Source organism: Argiope bruennichi, chromosome 2 (assembly GCF_947563725.1).
Source record: "Argiope bruennichi chromosome 2, qqArgBrue1.1, whole genome shotgun sequence".
In the NCBI taxonomy this organism is placed as follows: domain Eukaryota; kingdom Metazoa; phylum Arthropoda; class Arachnida; order Araneae; family Araneidae; genus Argiope; species Argiope bruennichi.
Window position 1 is genome coordinate 103,281,820 of NC_079152.1, and position 15,129 is coordinate 103,296,948.

Here is a 15,129-nt window from a genome sequence, read left to right on the forward strand (position 1 = left end):
GAAAAACTCAACAAAATCAAATTTCGCATTTTGTTTTCTGGGTCAAATGTATGTGAGGTACAGGATGCTAAAATATCATGTTCGATGGATCACATTAAAACCTGATTTTAAGAAGAAATTTTTTAATCCAAATCAATACCTAGTGGAAGGATTCTGTTTTGTTATATTAGATCACATCTCCTTTCTGAAAATGTAGTGCAACCTATATAACTCGATATTTTGGAATTCAATTTGTATTTTCGAAAAATAATAAAATAATTTATGAACTGGCATTCCACTTTTCAGATTTTTGCACCCTACTAACCTTAAGTTATCTACATTTATTCATTTATAACTCATGAAATCAAATTTAAAATAAATTAGGTCAATCTATTCAATAATCTTCTGTAGATGTGCATCTCAGTTTAGTTTAGTTATACAGGATGTTCATTAATTATTGTCGGGGTTTCCGTACCTCATAACTTTCGAATGAAAAATATTACGCAAAAACCGATTACGTATTCGTAAATTACAACTCAAAGAATTTTATTAATGATATTAAAGTGTAAAGCTTGCACAATTTGCACTTTGTAGGTATTCAGCTGAATGCGATTCTTTGAGTTGTACTTTACGAATACATAATTCTTTGAGTTGTAATTTACGTATTCATAATTCTTTGAGTTGTAATTTACGAATATATAATTCTTTGAGTTGTAATTTACGTATTCATAATTCTTTGAGTTGTAATTTACGAATACATAATTCTTTGAGTTGTAATTTACGTATTCATAATTCTTTGAGTTGTAATTTACGTATTCATAATTCTTTGAGTTGTAATTTACGAATACATAATAATTTATGAATACGTAATCGGTTTTTGCGTAATATTTTTATTCGAAAGTTATGAGGTACGGAAACCCCGACAATAATTAATGAACACCCTGTATTAACGTCCCATTTTAAAGCATCACTAGGTCTATTTTGGGATGGACCTCGTCATTTTGAACCGCCGTCAGATGACGAGAACGACACCCTGAGCTGGCACCCCTCCCCTTTCCAAACTTCTACACCACACCAACGGGACCGCGATTCTTGGAGTATGAAACCCGAGATGTTGCCACCACTGGCCCTAAAATTTGAGAACATTTCTTAAAATTACTTATATGAGTGTGATCCATAAAATAACTTAAAGCGTCGTGACAATTTGTGCATTCTACAATTAACTAGATTCAAGTTTTTAAAATGATTTTATTCGCTATCCTGTTTCTTTGGGGTAGTATATTCAGCATCCCAATATTGTAACATAAATACGAAAATGAAATATATATTAATGGTATTTTTAAAGGAAACTCATTAGTTAACAGGCAACGTCAAATGACTGTATCATTTTTAATGTCAAGATGATTTTTTATATAGAAAGAAGAGCAGCCAGTATGAGCTTTTACAACTTCTTACATATTCTTGTGTGTGACCCCACTTAGGTTAGTGACGTTCATCTGATGAAACTCTATAAAAAAAACCAATTCAAACATATCATTGTTAAGTTCCTTATCGAGAAGAATGTTTAATTAGGATCCAATTGAAATTGCAAAGGTTATATTCTTATTATTATAGAAGAGGAGTTTAATTAGCGGTCGATTCACCGACCGATGGGAAATAAAATTTGACACGAAACTACTGCTGTAGTCACAAAATTAGTTATCGAATTTCATTAATTTAAGTATTGTTGTACGAATTGTTGGATTGGCATGCATGCGAAAATACAGACCGACATACTGTCAATAACAGATCTGGTTCAAAATTTGATAAGCTACAATTCAAATGCTAGACCTGTGTGCCAAATTTTATCTGTCTAGTTCTTTGCATTTTGCAGTTACGTAATTCACTTGTACTTGAAAAACAGATTTTCTGTGAATGCATTTCGTTCAAAATTTGATTTAAAAAAAAAAAAAAATACCAATTCAGCCTGAAATCTATATGCTAAATTTCATTCTTCTAGTTCAAGGCTTTTTAAGTTATATTCACAGATAGACATAATTTTTAAAATGTGATCTTAAATATATCACATTGGTGTGAAACATGGAGATTCATCGAAATCTCGAGTTCGAATTCTTTGATAATTAGAGTACTTTCTTTATATTTCTCATATAAGCAAGTAAAAAAATGGTTTTTATGCAATAATTTACACCGAAGTTATAGTGCAGAAGCATTAAAAAATGTAATCAAAATTCTGAAAAATCCTTTTTTGGTTCTTATTACCCAAGAAATAACTACGTGCTAAATTTAATGGCCCTAGGTTAAACGATTTGCTTTGTAGAGCACTGTTTCATCATATATGACGCACTTTACAAATAATATACGCACATAAATAATGTTCATAAAAACATAACTAATTTATCTTGACTCACTACTGAAGGTATTTTGCAGAAATTTACGTTTAAGATATATGTATACTAATCAAATATTTTTAATGAGTAACCTTCAATAAAGATTCTTCAGTGCAGTTAACTTAATAATGAAAGCAGTAAGAGGTAAATCAAGCAGCTCAGGGATTTATAGCATAGCAATAAACGCGTTCAGATTTATTCAAAACTAGTCGCTTGTAGCAACCAGTTGATTGACCATGATTAATAGTCGCTAAAAATTTCAATTAAACATTTTGTGTAACTTTATCTTAAAGACTCGCTCCGAAATGCGCATTCCAAAATATGTATGTATCAAGTTTAGTATCTGACAAACGGCCTAAACAGTAGAGCGCTTAACAATCACTTTTATTATGTAGCAGATAACTTTCTGAGGCAATCATGTTTTAAATGTACCGTACTAATGAAATTTATCTAGCTGGTAGCCGGCGCGTTGCTGCCGCAGAAAAAAATAATTTTGAAAATATCATTTGAAATAACTATATTGCTTAATTAGGAATGATAGAAAGAATGATATTTATTTCTTTGTCGACAATGAATACATTCATTGAAATTGAATGATATATATATATATATATATATATATATATATATATAATAATTGTACTATGCCCAAAACCTTCGTGCAAATGCAAGCAATAAGTGGACAAAGTTTTACCGCCAAGGACAGCGCATAAAATAGGAACAAACAAAAATTCATTTTTATATATTAGATTATATTGTATATAAAAGGCATAAAGATTATTCTGTATATAAAGGCTGAGCATTAAAGCTGACATTAATCGTCACAAAACATCGTTTTCCATTAATCAACTGTATCTGTAAATTGCCTGCCATTTTAAGAGATAATTAATAAACTGTTTCACCTTTCGAAACGCAGCAATTATTGCGATGACAAGAGTGACAGTTTACCAGGTCACATTATATATACATCAAGGCTCCTAAAATTTTGGATTACGTTATAAATTTTATAGGATATATATTATATATCTACTTATAATATTAGAAGATCATAATGATTTCAAAATTTACATTACGATTGCACAAATGAATATATAATTAAATAATTTTGTTTATCCCTAAGAAACGCATTTTCTCTCTCTCTCTCCCTCTTTGATTTTCTCTTTATACACACACTCGGGTCGTAAAAAGTTTCTGCGTGCGAAATAGGGTAGCGAGTGGTCACTCTACAAAGATGATATAAACAATAAAAATAATTATTGACATATTCCTTACTTTTCGGCAGGTCCATCTCTCTCCAAGTCCATAATAATGTAGCCAAGCACATTCTTCTCGGCATCTGTACATCCTGTGATGTATATACCTAGCTCACCGTGCTCATCCTTTTGGAGATCGACAGATATGAGTTCGTGCATGTCTAGCTGGGAGGGTAATCGGCGCGGGAGGTCTTTACTACAGGTTGGCGTTGTAACAAAACTTTTATTTGAACTTACAGATTCCGGAGAAAGAATATCTTCGCTGTCCGAGGTCGAAAGTTGCGATTGCAACCACAGTCTCCTTCGCGCGTTGTTTGTCGTTGAAGCACTTTTGTAACCTGCTTTTTTCAATCGAATTTGATAATTTAAACCGCCACAGTTTGATAGAGGACTGTCATTAGTTATTGGCGAATCGCATAACAGTTCACTACTACTACTGCTAACTGATGATAATGACGGTAGAGATTTTGTTTCTAACTGATGGGGAGTGATTGGTGAATCTTCTACGGAATTAGGGAACAAAGATGACTGGAAGATACTACTTCGACGAGTGGAAACATTAATGTCCAATTTATCCTCAGGAAGAGCCGTTTTCTTCCATCTGCTTCGCAGCATCTTTCTGTCTAATGTCCATGCTTTAAACTGACCTAGTCTGGACGCACCATTGCGATTTTCTTTCTTGGTGTCCTCAGAGGACGATTTCGTCGAAGGCAGAACCTTCGTCGTTTTCGTCCCAGATGGTGTAGATGATGGTGTATGATCTTTACTAGTATGCCTTTGGACGAAATTCGATAGCATTGTAGGTGTCCGTAATCGAAGACTTCGTGCTTCGTAAGATTTGGAAGATGTCTTATTATTGTTACTGAAGGTATTTGGATCATCTTTTTTAGAGTCCACACTCGTATGTCCACTTGTCAGTCTGTGGAAGAGGGCGGTGAACTTTTGAACGTTTGTATCCAAAGAATTACATTCTTTAGATAAGGCGGTTGGTTTCTTTAATGTTCCCAGAGAGTCTTGGATGGCCACAGCATTTTCGTCATTGCTGTTTTTGGTGCCATCGCTCTCATAGCCGGACTCGTCAGACCTGTGCTGGATGGAGCTGGCCAAACTCTCTGTATCACCGTTTGCGTTGGATGGGTGCCGATCAAAGTCTGCCGGCACTCCCCTGTCTAAGAACACTTCCTCCTCCAGCACAGTGCCTAGCTGCTGCGAAACTGCGGCTTTTTGGCCGCAACTACCGCCCTCTGGCGCCCCATCCTCGTGCGGATCGATTAACTCTTCGCAACTCGAAGTCGTTTTCAGGGGCATCAGAAAACACTCGAGAGGAGATGGGGGTTCCGAGAAAGTTGGCACATTGTTGTTATTGTTAGACGTGACGTCTATTTCCACACTTTTGAAAAGTTGTTTGGGATCGTCGAAGAGAGCCGAAGTAGACACACTGCGGTACATCATGCTATTCGGATCGCTCGAGATCACATTGTTGTTGTTTAAATAATTGTTGTTGTTCAGAGATTCGCTGCTTGGGAAAGCTTCGCTGTTGTATGGAATTTCGTCGTGGTAATGGAATCGTGAAGGATGGTGATGACTCGGCGGTTGCGGAGATTTGCGAAAAGTTTTGAAAGTTTTCGGCCACTGGTGATGCGAAGAATAGTCATTCAGGGACAGCTGAGACACAGCAGAACGTATCAACGTCGAACCAGACTCGTCCGTGTCGATATGACTGGGGTTGACTGCATACTTTTTAGGCGCATTGTGCTTCCTGTTTAACCACGGAAACGGGAAACCTGCGGAGAGAACAAAGCATGTGAATAGCACCATGACAAATATCCGAAACATAACACGAGCACAGAGTAAATGAATAAGTAAAAAAAAGAAAGAAGAAAACCAGGAAAAAAACCCGAATCAAAGAAATAAATCAGCGTTACCGAGAAGGGCTTCTCTTTTATGACACAAAACCCTTATTCGATAGTACTACTAGTCCATAACATCAAACAAAAGCAACGCTAGATAGCATCTCATGCAGAACTTTTTTTTATCTGACCGCAGGGGTGTAACCGGATTATTGTGCAATGCTTAAAGACGCAATGAATCAATGTCTCAAAGAGTTGTGACTCAGTATCTAAATATTAATGATTTAAACCACATATTAAAATTAAAAGAAAAACTTAAGCAGAGCAATTTATAATTTTATAACGTTTCCGAAAAAAAATGATAAAGTGCTTGGACTCACCATGATAAAAATTCTCATTAAAGATGAAGGTCATTTGACTGACCAGCCTTAAAAGGAATTAATCCCCCCATTTACAATATTTCCAATCTTTAATTTATTATTAACAAGCTTTATAATATGATAAAATACAAAAAAAAACCTCTTTTGACACAAAATCCAGTAAAGTTTTTCACAGTTTTTGTTTATTTAAAATGGGAAATAAAATACGAATTTAAAATCCTGCTTAAAAATTCTAAATGGATTATTCAAATTCTTAGATCAAGACATGTTAAAAATTAGAGAGAATTTTCAGTTAACCCTTTAAAGGGCCATTTTTTTCTAGTCATATTATGTTAAAATATTTTGAGGCTTGAAATTTGAATAAGAAAAGGTATTCATTTAGCTTATTAGATAAATTTAATTTGATTAATTAATTAATTTAGTTAATTAATAATTAAGTAACAAATCAAGACGCATCATTTTATCTGAGATAAAGAACTGAAGCATCTAAGTTTCTGACTTACTAAAAAAATGTGTCAGAACTTATGCCAACCTACATAATTTCATACAAAGATTGATAAATTTGGTGGGAAGCATACTTCCTACAGCCCTAGAAAGGGTTAATTGTGTTAAAAGTATTTTTCCACATCACCAATCATTTCGTTCATTTAATTATTAAAATCAATTAATAAAAATTGTTTTGTTACTTAACGCTACCATAACCAATCAACTTCTTACTTTATAATTTACCAAACATTAAAATCTAAAAATCTGTTGTTTATGACTACCAATTCATGTGTAATTTTTTTCTTTATATTTAAATGCGTCTTTAATGCATTTTTTTCCTTTGATAATTTTTTAGCAAGTACACGGTATGAGAAATTCAAAAAATCTTTTTATACATTCAAGGTTCTTTTTTTCTTTTAAAATATGTATTATATAAAAAATAATTTGACTTTCAAATATTCCATTAACATTTATTTTAAGGAAAAGTTCTTTTTTATCTTCTTTATTCATATAAAGGCGCCAGGAAATGCTTCATTCACAGCAGGAATTTAAATTCTAAAGATATATTATACTTCCATTAAGAGATTATCATGTTTAAATGGTTAATAGGTTAATCATATTCATACATTTTTTATATATTCAGTGATTTTATCATCTTTTTTAGGAAAATGGAAAATTCACTAAATATATATTAATCATTAAAAATCACCATATCTTTTTCAAGGTCTGTATTCGCTTCTAGCCGTCTCAAAACTCAGTAAGATAAGCAAATAACTTTTTTTAAAGCAATAAAACTGAAGAAGCGTCGTTGCATCCAAATTGTCTTCATAAAAAGCCCAACCGAGAATACCAGAGAAAATACTATAATGAAGGTTATTCATAACGCTGCGGAAACAACGTTCCTCGATTATTATTTTTTTTTTCTACCAACAAATTGCTTTAAAAAATTCCATTTTCCATTGTTTACCTGGAGAGCAATTTCTCTAAGTGCGTTTAGCTGAGTGGAGTGCATTATTTATAGAGTCAGTTCTTCTACGGAAATAAGGGAAACTCCCCAAATAACAAAAGAACATTGTACTTGATAATTACTTTTTGAAGTATTCGTAACATAGTATCGCAATCTGAAGACGCTTCGTTTTTTTTTTTTTCCTTTAGTAAACTACGCAGTGTAGTGAAGAGATTACTATCAAATACAAAACAAAAGTTTCTTTAATGATACTGCACTACACTTGGAGAGAGTATTGAAACCATTGGGAAAATGAGCGAATCGAATTTTCGAAGCAGCAAATACTTATTCATAGAAGGAAATAAGACCGCATATAAATAATCAATGGCATTTTATGAAATAAAGTAGAATTAGCGTGAACTGATATTTGCATTAAATTGTAATCAATTATTTTTATTGATACCTCGGCTAATAACTATTATTTGTCGCTGATTTCTAAAATTTAATACAGTAAAAATAATCATGATACTATTAGCTTCAATATATCTATTTCCCTTCTTTCTATTTTAATAATAATTAAATTTAATAAATAATTTTAATAATTAATTAAAATTTAAAATAATTTAAAAAATGTATTTAAAATTAAATAATAAATTAAATTATTTGTTTGTAATTAATTAATTGATAATTTAAAAACTAGTTAATTTCTTAGATGAGTATTAAAAGTAAAAAACGAATTGCTTGGCAAACGAATTAATAATCCTCTTAACATTTAAAAACAATACTTATAACTCGTGTTCCACACTAAACAAAAATAATTAAGGCGATTTGTTGGACGATTGTTTTTCTGGATCTGGTGGATATTACATTAATCTGAGGCAATTTTTTTAATTAATGGATGTCATAGGCAAGTAACAAACGTCCCTCAATCCCTTATACTTTCACAAGTAGATAGATTAGCATGAGTTGCTACTAACAAATGTCATCTGATTGTACTTTATTTATATTATGTTACGTTTTTGCGTCCTATTTTATTCTCTTGTACACGAAGTATAAAGAAAGTATAAGTGTCAAAAAAATTCGAACTCGAAATTTTGACGAATCTCCACGTTTTAGACCTCCTTGAACTCGTAAAACACATTTTTGGAAAATACATATCTAGCTGTCTGTCTGTGACAAAGATAACTAAAAAACCCTTTGAGCTAGACGGATGAAATTTGGTATACATGCTTACAACCAAATTCACAGATTTCTATCAAATTTAGATCTAAATCTTTTCAAAGAAAGTCTGTTCTATCCGGCTGTCCAAATACAAGTTAGCACGATAGCTACAAAACGAAGAGAACTAGATAGATAAAATTTGGCACACAGATTTAACCTCTTTGGTATAGAAGCCTACCAATTTTTGAGCGAAATCCAATAAGGGGATCTGTCGGACTGTACTTTCAGAAGCGTGTAAACGCGATAGCTGGAATAAAAAGACTTAAATATGCCAAATTTGTTATGTGATTTTGCGACTTTAAGTGTAGTATTATGTCAAATTTTTGTTTCAATCGGTTGTGAAGAACACATCTGTAACCCACATTCGATTTTTCTATATTTTTGACAGCATGCCAGAGATTAATCACCAAACACTCGCTACGATAGATTCAGTAAAAATGCTAAATTAACGCTAAAGATTAATATTTCGTAACTATTGTACGCCAATGGTCTCTGGGATGACATATTTATTAGAATGTGCGCAAGAAAATTTGGGGGTTAGTAACCACAGGGGCGTAGGAATCGTTAAAAGCGCGGGGAAACTTTATAATTTTTTCATCCCTATTCGTCATCAGTGATTTAATAAATATAGATGGAGCCCGAGGCAGGGTATTATTTTTTCTCCCCTTCATGATATTTCATTTCAAAAAAGTACATAAACGCATTACTGTTTTGTACCGATTGCAACCAGTCTGGCGGCTTATGCCTCCGTACTCCCCAGTCGTTGCACCACTGCATCACCGATGCCTTACATATTTGATTATTTATGACATGCGTGAAAGCAATTTAGTGACAAATTTAATTTAGCGAATAAAAAAAATAATCATTTAAGATTTTTGGATACAGAGCACTAAATGGATTAATTTAACATATTATTAAAATGGACATAAAAAATCAATTTCTGACCGAAAATATTTGATGATCTTCTCATGAAGTTTCGTAAATTCATCCTAATGAGATTTAAGAAAAGAGGAATGAAATTATTTGTTTCGATAGCAAGGGTTTCTTTTTTACCAAATCTCAATTATTCTTTACTCACAGAACATAATAATTGAAAGGGTATAATGTTTTACATTTTGTAAATTAATAAACAAAAAGAATTTTTTTTTTTTTTAAATTTGAATAATGACATTTCGATTGCAATAAAAGCATCGCATTTAAAACAGAAAACTTTTCTGCATGGTTGAGTTACATTTTGGCATACAGAAAATGTGCAACATGTTTAATTTAATAATCTGAGATAGAAAACTTGATCTAAAGCTGTAGGAAAATGGAACTGATAGGAAATAAAATAAATTTTCTAAAACAGAAGAAAAAAATTGTAATAATATTTATCGTATTAGAAAGTAATGTCGCCATAAAAACAAATTTTCACGGAAAATTTAATTTATGCATTATTATTTTAAAACACTACTTAAGCAATCCAACATTCTTCAGAAACAAATGTATGCAATCCACTTTTTTTTTTAAAAAAAAAAACTAATCAGTGCAATCTAGTTTATTACTTCCGATTTCCCTGGCACGCGTGTCTCATTGTAAATTAAATATTACATAAGATTTTAAATGCTTGAATGGTTTCTAACAACTACAATACACGTAATAACTACAATAAACAATGCCTTAATCCTCTGTGGAGGCACATGCAAATCGTGTGAGAAAAACCAATGGGAAAATATATTCAATTGCGTCAGTAAGCTGCTTTATTTTCCCACACGCTGCCAAGCTAATTCAAGTTTTTCATTATCAATGCCATTTTTTCCTCCCTTTTTTGACATGAATTCAGTAGCCTTCAAAAAACATGAATGAATTTGGGTGATTTTTTGTTACAATCTGCATCTTAAGTTAAAAGCTTAATACACAACCAAAAATATTTTTAAATGTTTATGTTTATCATTAATTTCACATAGGATAGTTAGAAATTGTTCAAAATAGTATCTAGCCTGAAGTTTTTTGTTTGTTTTTTAGTTGTATTAATATCACATGCGAGGGCTCTCGTGGGACTAATTTCATAATTCTCAGACGAAAATATAATGAATGACATAGTTAGATGACAAAACAGAACTCTAAAGCCCTGTCCCGACGACCTGTGCCCACCTTGAGCCTGGCACATTTTGCCCCCTTTCCCCTCTCTTGTGGTTTACTGGGATTCTTTGATGTCTGTTCATTTTACCGAAAGTTTGCGGGATACTCCCGATCGCCGCCCACAAGCGGGGGTGGTCCAACAACGGGTCGGTTGGCAGATTTATGACCGAATCCGTAAGGCCACAGGTCGTTAAGATGCACTTCCACCTCTTTACAAATTTTCACACCACACAATTATAGGAGGACACTCATCCTAGATGTCAGATACAACATACTTCAGTCTCGTTTACACGGCGAATCATTTTCAGAATTTGGTTTGGAACCTCAAACTTAATGGTTTTTCACTTCACTTTAAGTGCATTGTGATACGAATTTCACACTTGGTGAATGTTAATCTACTCTCATTAATAAAACGCATACTTTTCTAAAGTAGCTTTTTCTATTAAATTAAATCAACAATCAGCGGAAGTACTTTCCTCAAAACATTCTCGCACACTCCCAAAATTTGTCACGCCAGAGAACGACATGGCGTTGGGTTATAATAATTACGAAATATTAACTTCAGGCGTGAATTTAGCTGAGTCTATCGTGTCATCCTTGGCGAGATATTTGGCGATTAACACCTGACATTCGTTAATAGTGTCCGAAAATCTAATTTGTATTTTAGGCACGTTTTCCTCAACCGAAGGAAGCAAAAATTTGACACAAAATTGCACTTGTAGTCACCAAACCAAATTTGTCCCATACCAAATTTGATATATTTAAGTCATTGTGTTTTTGAATTCTCGCGTTTACATGCTTCTGAGAGAACAGACCGACAGACAGTCAACCCGTAGTAGTATTTGGCCTAAAATTTATACAGCTGCCTAGACTATAGATGCTAAATCTGTATATACCGAATTTTATCAATCTAACTCACTTTGTTTTGTAAATATTGTGTTATATTTGGGCAGATGAACTGCCTTCGAACAGATTTTACTCAAAAATTAATAGAAATCTATGCAAATTTGATGTAAAGACCGTATACCAAATTTCAACTGTCTAGCTCAAAGCGTTTGTGAGTTGCATTTAGTTGTTATTTATTTGAGTTGTATTTAGTTGTGATTATTTTTTAGAAAATTGGATATTTTTTAAATGCGTTCTTCAAACGCAGGGAGGTCTAAAACATGAGATTCCACAAAATCTCGAGTTCGAATTTTTCGACGATTACTATATTTTCTCTATACTACGTATACGTGAAAGTAAAAAATGCTGCTTTATAACACAGTTGTTTCAGAAGAGAAGTAAATTGCTATTTTCTCGGTAGTCGAAGCACAAATGTACGATACCAAAGAAAGATCCCCCCCCCTTCTTCTTTTACTAGTACTACCTATTATAAGTTTATAAATTCTTAAAGCTTTTTTTTTATTAATATTTTCCAGGAATCTAAATTCAATTTTCGGTATTTAAATTAGAATTTAATTTCTACAGTTACGTTCTGATTGAATTTAAAGCAGATCCTTTATTTGCCAATGATTTGTTTACTTTTTTATCTAATAATTATAATATACAGTTTTAAAATCACACACAGATTATTCTCTAAATGCAGGAAGGGTGAATTAGTAATTTGAATCGATATTTTTTTCTTGCATATTCCATTTCAATTCATCGACTGATATTAATACTAAGTTAAAAATTATTCTAGCCATAATTTCATCAGATGTCACAAGATTGTGTAAACATAATTTTTATTCAAACTTTCTTTTTTTTTTTTTTTTTTTTTTTTTGAAATGGTGTTCTGGGACCAAGAGGATAAAAGTTGTAATAATGGATGCATTTGCCGCAAGAAGGAGATAATATCAATTTTAGATATTTCTTGAAGTAAATGTTCCATATCGTAATATATATATTATAGTAGCTATTTTGATCTGAAACGAACAAAATCGTAGCAAGACAGAGAATAGGAGGTCCCCAGAGTATTTTCATTTTTCTTAGCACTTTAATGGTAGTTTTTTGTAAACGTACTTCCCCTTCCTACCACTTAAAGCTGCAAAATATAAATGTATGTAATGAAACTAGCCCGCAAATATGTGTAAAAAATTATACTGGTTTTACAGTAGACATCTAGATAACGCAACGATGTCTAAAACGTTTTGCTAACAAATGAACAAAACTTTAAGAGGAGGGGAGAATATAGTGACTGAAAAGTCAAAACATATGTTTATATTTCAATTAAAATATTCTTTTCATACAGTATTATGATAATTAATTTTTTGTGGAATGTTTTTCCTAGAAATAGTAATTGTAGAGCATACAAATCCGCAATGCGCCCTGTCGTTTGGTAGATATATATTTGATTTTAAATACTTTTCAAATATTACAAACAATTTAAGAAATTTATCAAAAAAATTATATTTTTTACAAATTTAGAAGTTTGAATTTTCAAACATTTCTTAACGGTTTTCCAAAAAACTTGAAAAATAAGAAATACTTTCTCGTTTGTTTTTTCAGTAAACTCTTCAAATTAAATTAACAAACATTCGACCAAAATTAACACATTTAGAACAATTGGATGAATGTTTGAACAATTAGATGAATGTTTCAAATTAAGTTAAAAAACATTCGCTCAAAAGTTAAAACATTTAGAATAAATATTATTGTTACAAGTGCGCTATCTTATTTACCACCAGTTAGAAATGCTCCAGAAGACAAGAGTACTGAACAAAATGCGCTGAATTAACAAGGAAAAGATAAAAAGAAATCATTTTTCTTTTCCATAAAAGACAACAACAAAACATGAAAAAGGGCAATTGGGAAATCAAGTTGCTTCAGGTTTCATGAGATTGATTGCAACGGTTTTTAAACGCTTGAGAGAACAGCTCGACATTTCGAACTCGCCTTCTAAATCTGCTCCCGGGGCAAAATCGCATTCTTCGTGAGATTTGATGTCTCTTATTTTCCACAACAGCTGTTCTCTTCGATAGGTCACGAACCCAAATTGGGCACACCACTTTCCCCGCGCGAAAGTGGAAAATGAGAATTCCTTTTGTGTTGGAATAAAAGTCGGTCAAAGATGATGATGACTATCCTTTTCCCATCCCTTCACTGCACCCATCTTCAGCAAGAAGTTTTACAACTTCCTTGTTGTTGACGAATACGAGGGTGTTCTTGTTATCTTTGTTGTAATTATTACTAGAGTCAACACCACAACTCGTTTCCCAATATCCCACTGACATTTATTGACTATCATCATGCCGGATTTCTTCTCCATTACGATTGATGGAAAGGTCTTTGTATTCATATGGAACACGTGCGTCTACTAATAAAACAGCGCGGAAGGAAGATCTTGCCATCGAGTCAGGTACGGTCGTAAATGCTGCTGTAATCATTGAATTTTTATTTGAAAAGTAGGATTTAGACTCCTGTTATTCATTTGCTGCAAAGATAAATATGAATTTTTATAACTGACGAAAGATTTCTGACTATAATCTCTTTGTTTATTAGCAATTTCTGGAAAACCAAGCTTCGCTAGGTATAGTGTTTTTTTGTTGTTTTTTTTAACTTTTTGTAACATTGCGTTTTTTCGGAAAAAAATGTTTAGATACGAATTACATATTGATTACATATGAATATTTTTCAAACTTAACTACATATGAATTGGTTATTTCAATTTTTAAAAAAATCGTGAATACACTTAGTTTAATTTTTTATTCGACACAATCTGCTATATTAAAGTATTCATTTTAAAGTTTATCAATCATTTCTTATAATTTTGAACTTGCACTCAGTTTTATCATGGTGAAATGGGGCCCGATATAACGCTAATATGACATTTTGAGCATGAGATCAGATAGAAAAAGGCTCTGATTGTTAGTTATAAAAAAATTGTGAATTAAAAAAAATGTCAGGAAAGACACTTATATAGATAATCTTAAAAAGCAAAATCTTATCTAAATATAAAATTTGATTCAAATCGTTAGAGCCGAAATAAATTTTATATTATATATATATATATACACACACAAGAATCGTTTCAAGTTATAAAATTTGTAAATATCAATCAGTCAATATGAATATGAACTTTAATTAACCACCATTTTTTAATTATAAAATTAGAATGATCCACGCAAGAGGTAGAATCTTTTATTGCAGAAAAATATTCGAAAATATGCGTAAAATGAAATACAGTAAAACCCAACCAGGTACTTATCTCTTCGACATAGAAGCCTTCAATAGTCTCTCATTTAAGCTTTATCTAAATTGCCAGTAAATCCTTTACGGGGAAACTATAATGCACGCATTTTTAATACATAGCATTAATGTATTAGGCCGACGAACCAAAGTATCGATTATGCAGAATTGATTTTTCTAAATTTGAAACGAGCTTACATAATGGGAGATCTATCGTTTCAGAAGATAGAATTTATGTTGCATTAAAGCTACACATACACTTTGTAAGCGAGGGAGACTTTACCCATTTTTAGATTATTATACTTTATTACCTGTAATCAAAATGGTGATTAAAAG

General features: G+C 32.2%; 1 protein-coding gene across 1 annotated transcript in view; it reads right to left on the bottom strand.

Annotated features, from left to right (window-relative positions):
• Window positions 1-15,129, bottom strand: part of LOC129959466 (uncharacterized) — a 74,077-nt gene that overhangs the window by 15,405 nt on the left and 43,543 nt on the right. The window contains exon 2 of the mRNA XM_056072310.1: window positions 3,639-5,403. Coding sequence (XP_055928285.1) covers window positions 3,639-5,403 — 1,765 coding nt within the window. The remainder of the gene's footprint in view (window positions 1-3,638; window positions 5,404-15,129) is intronic.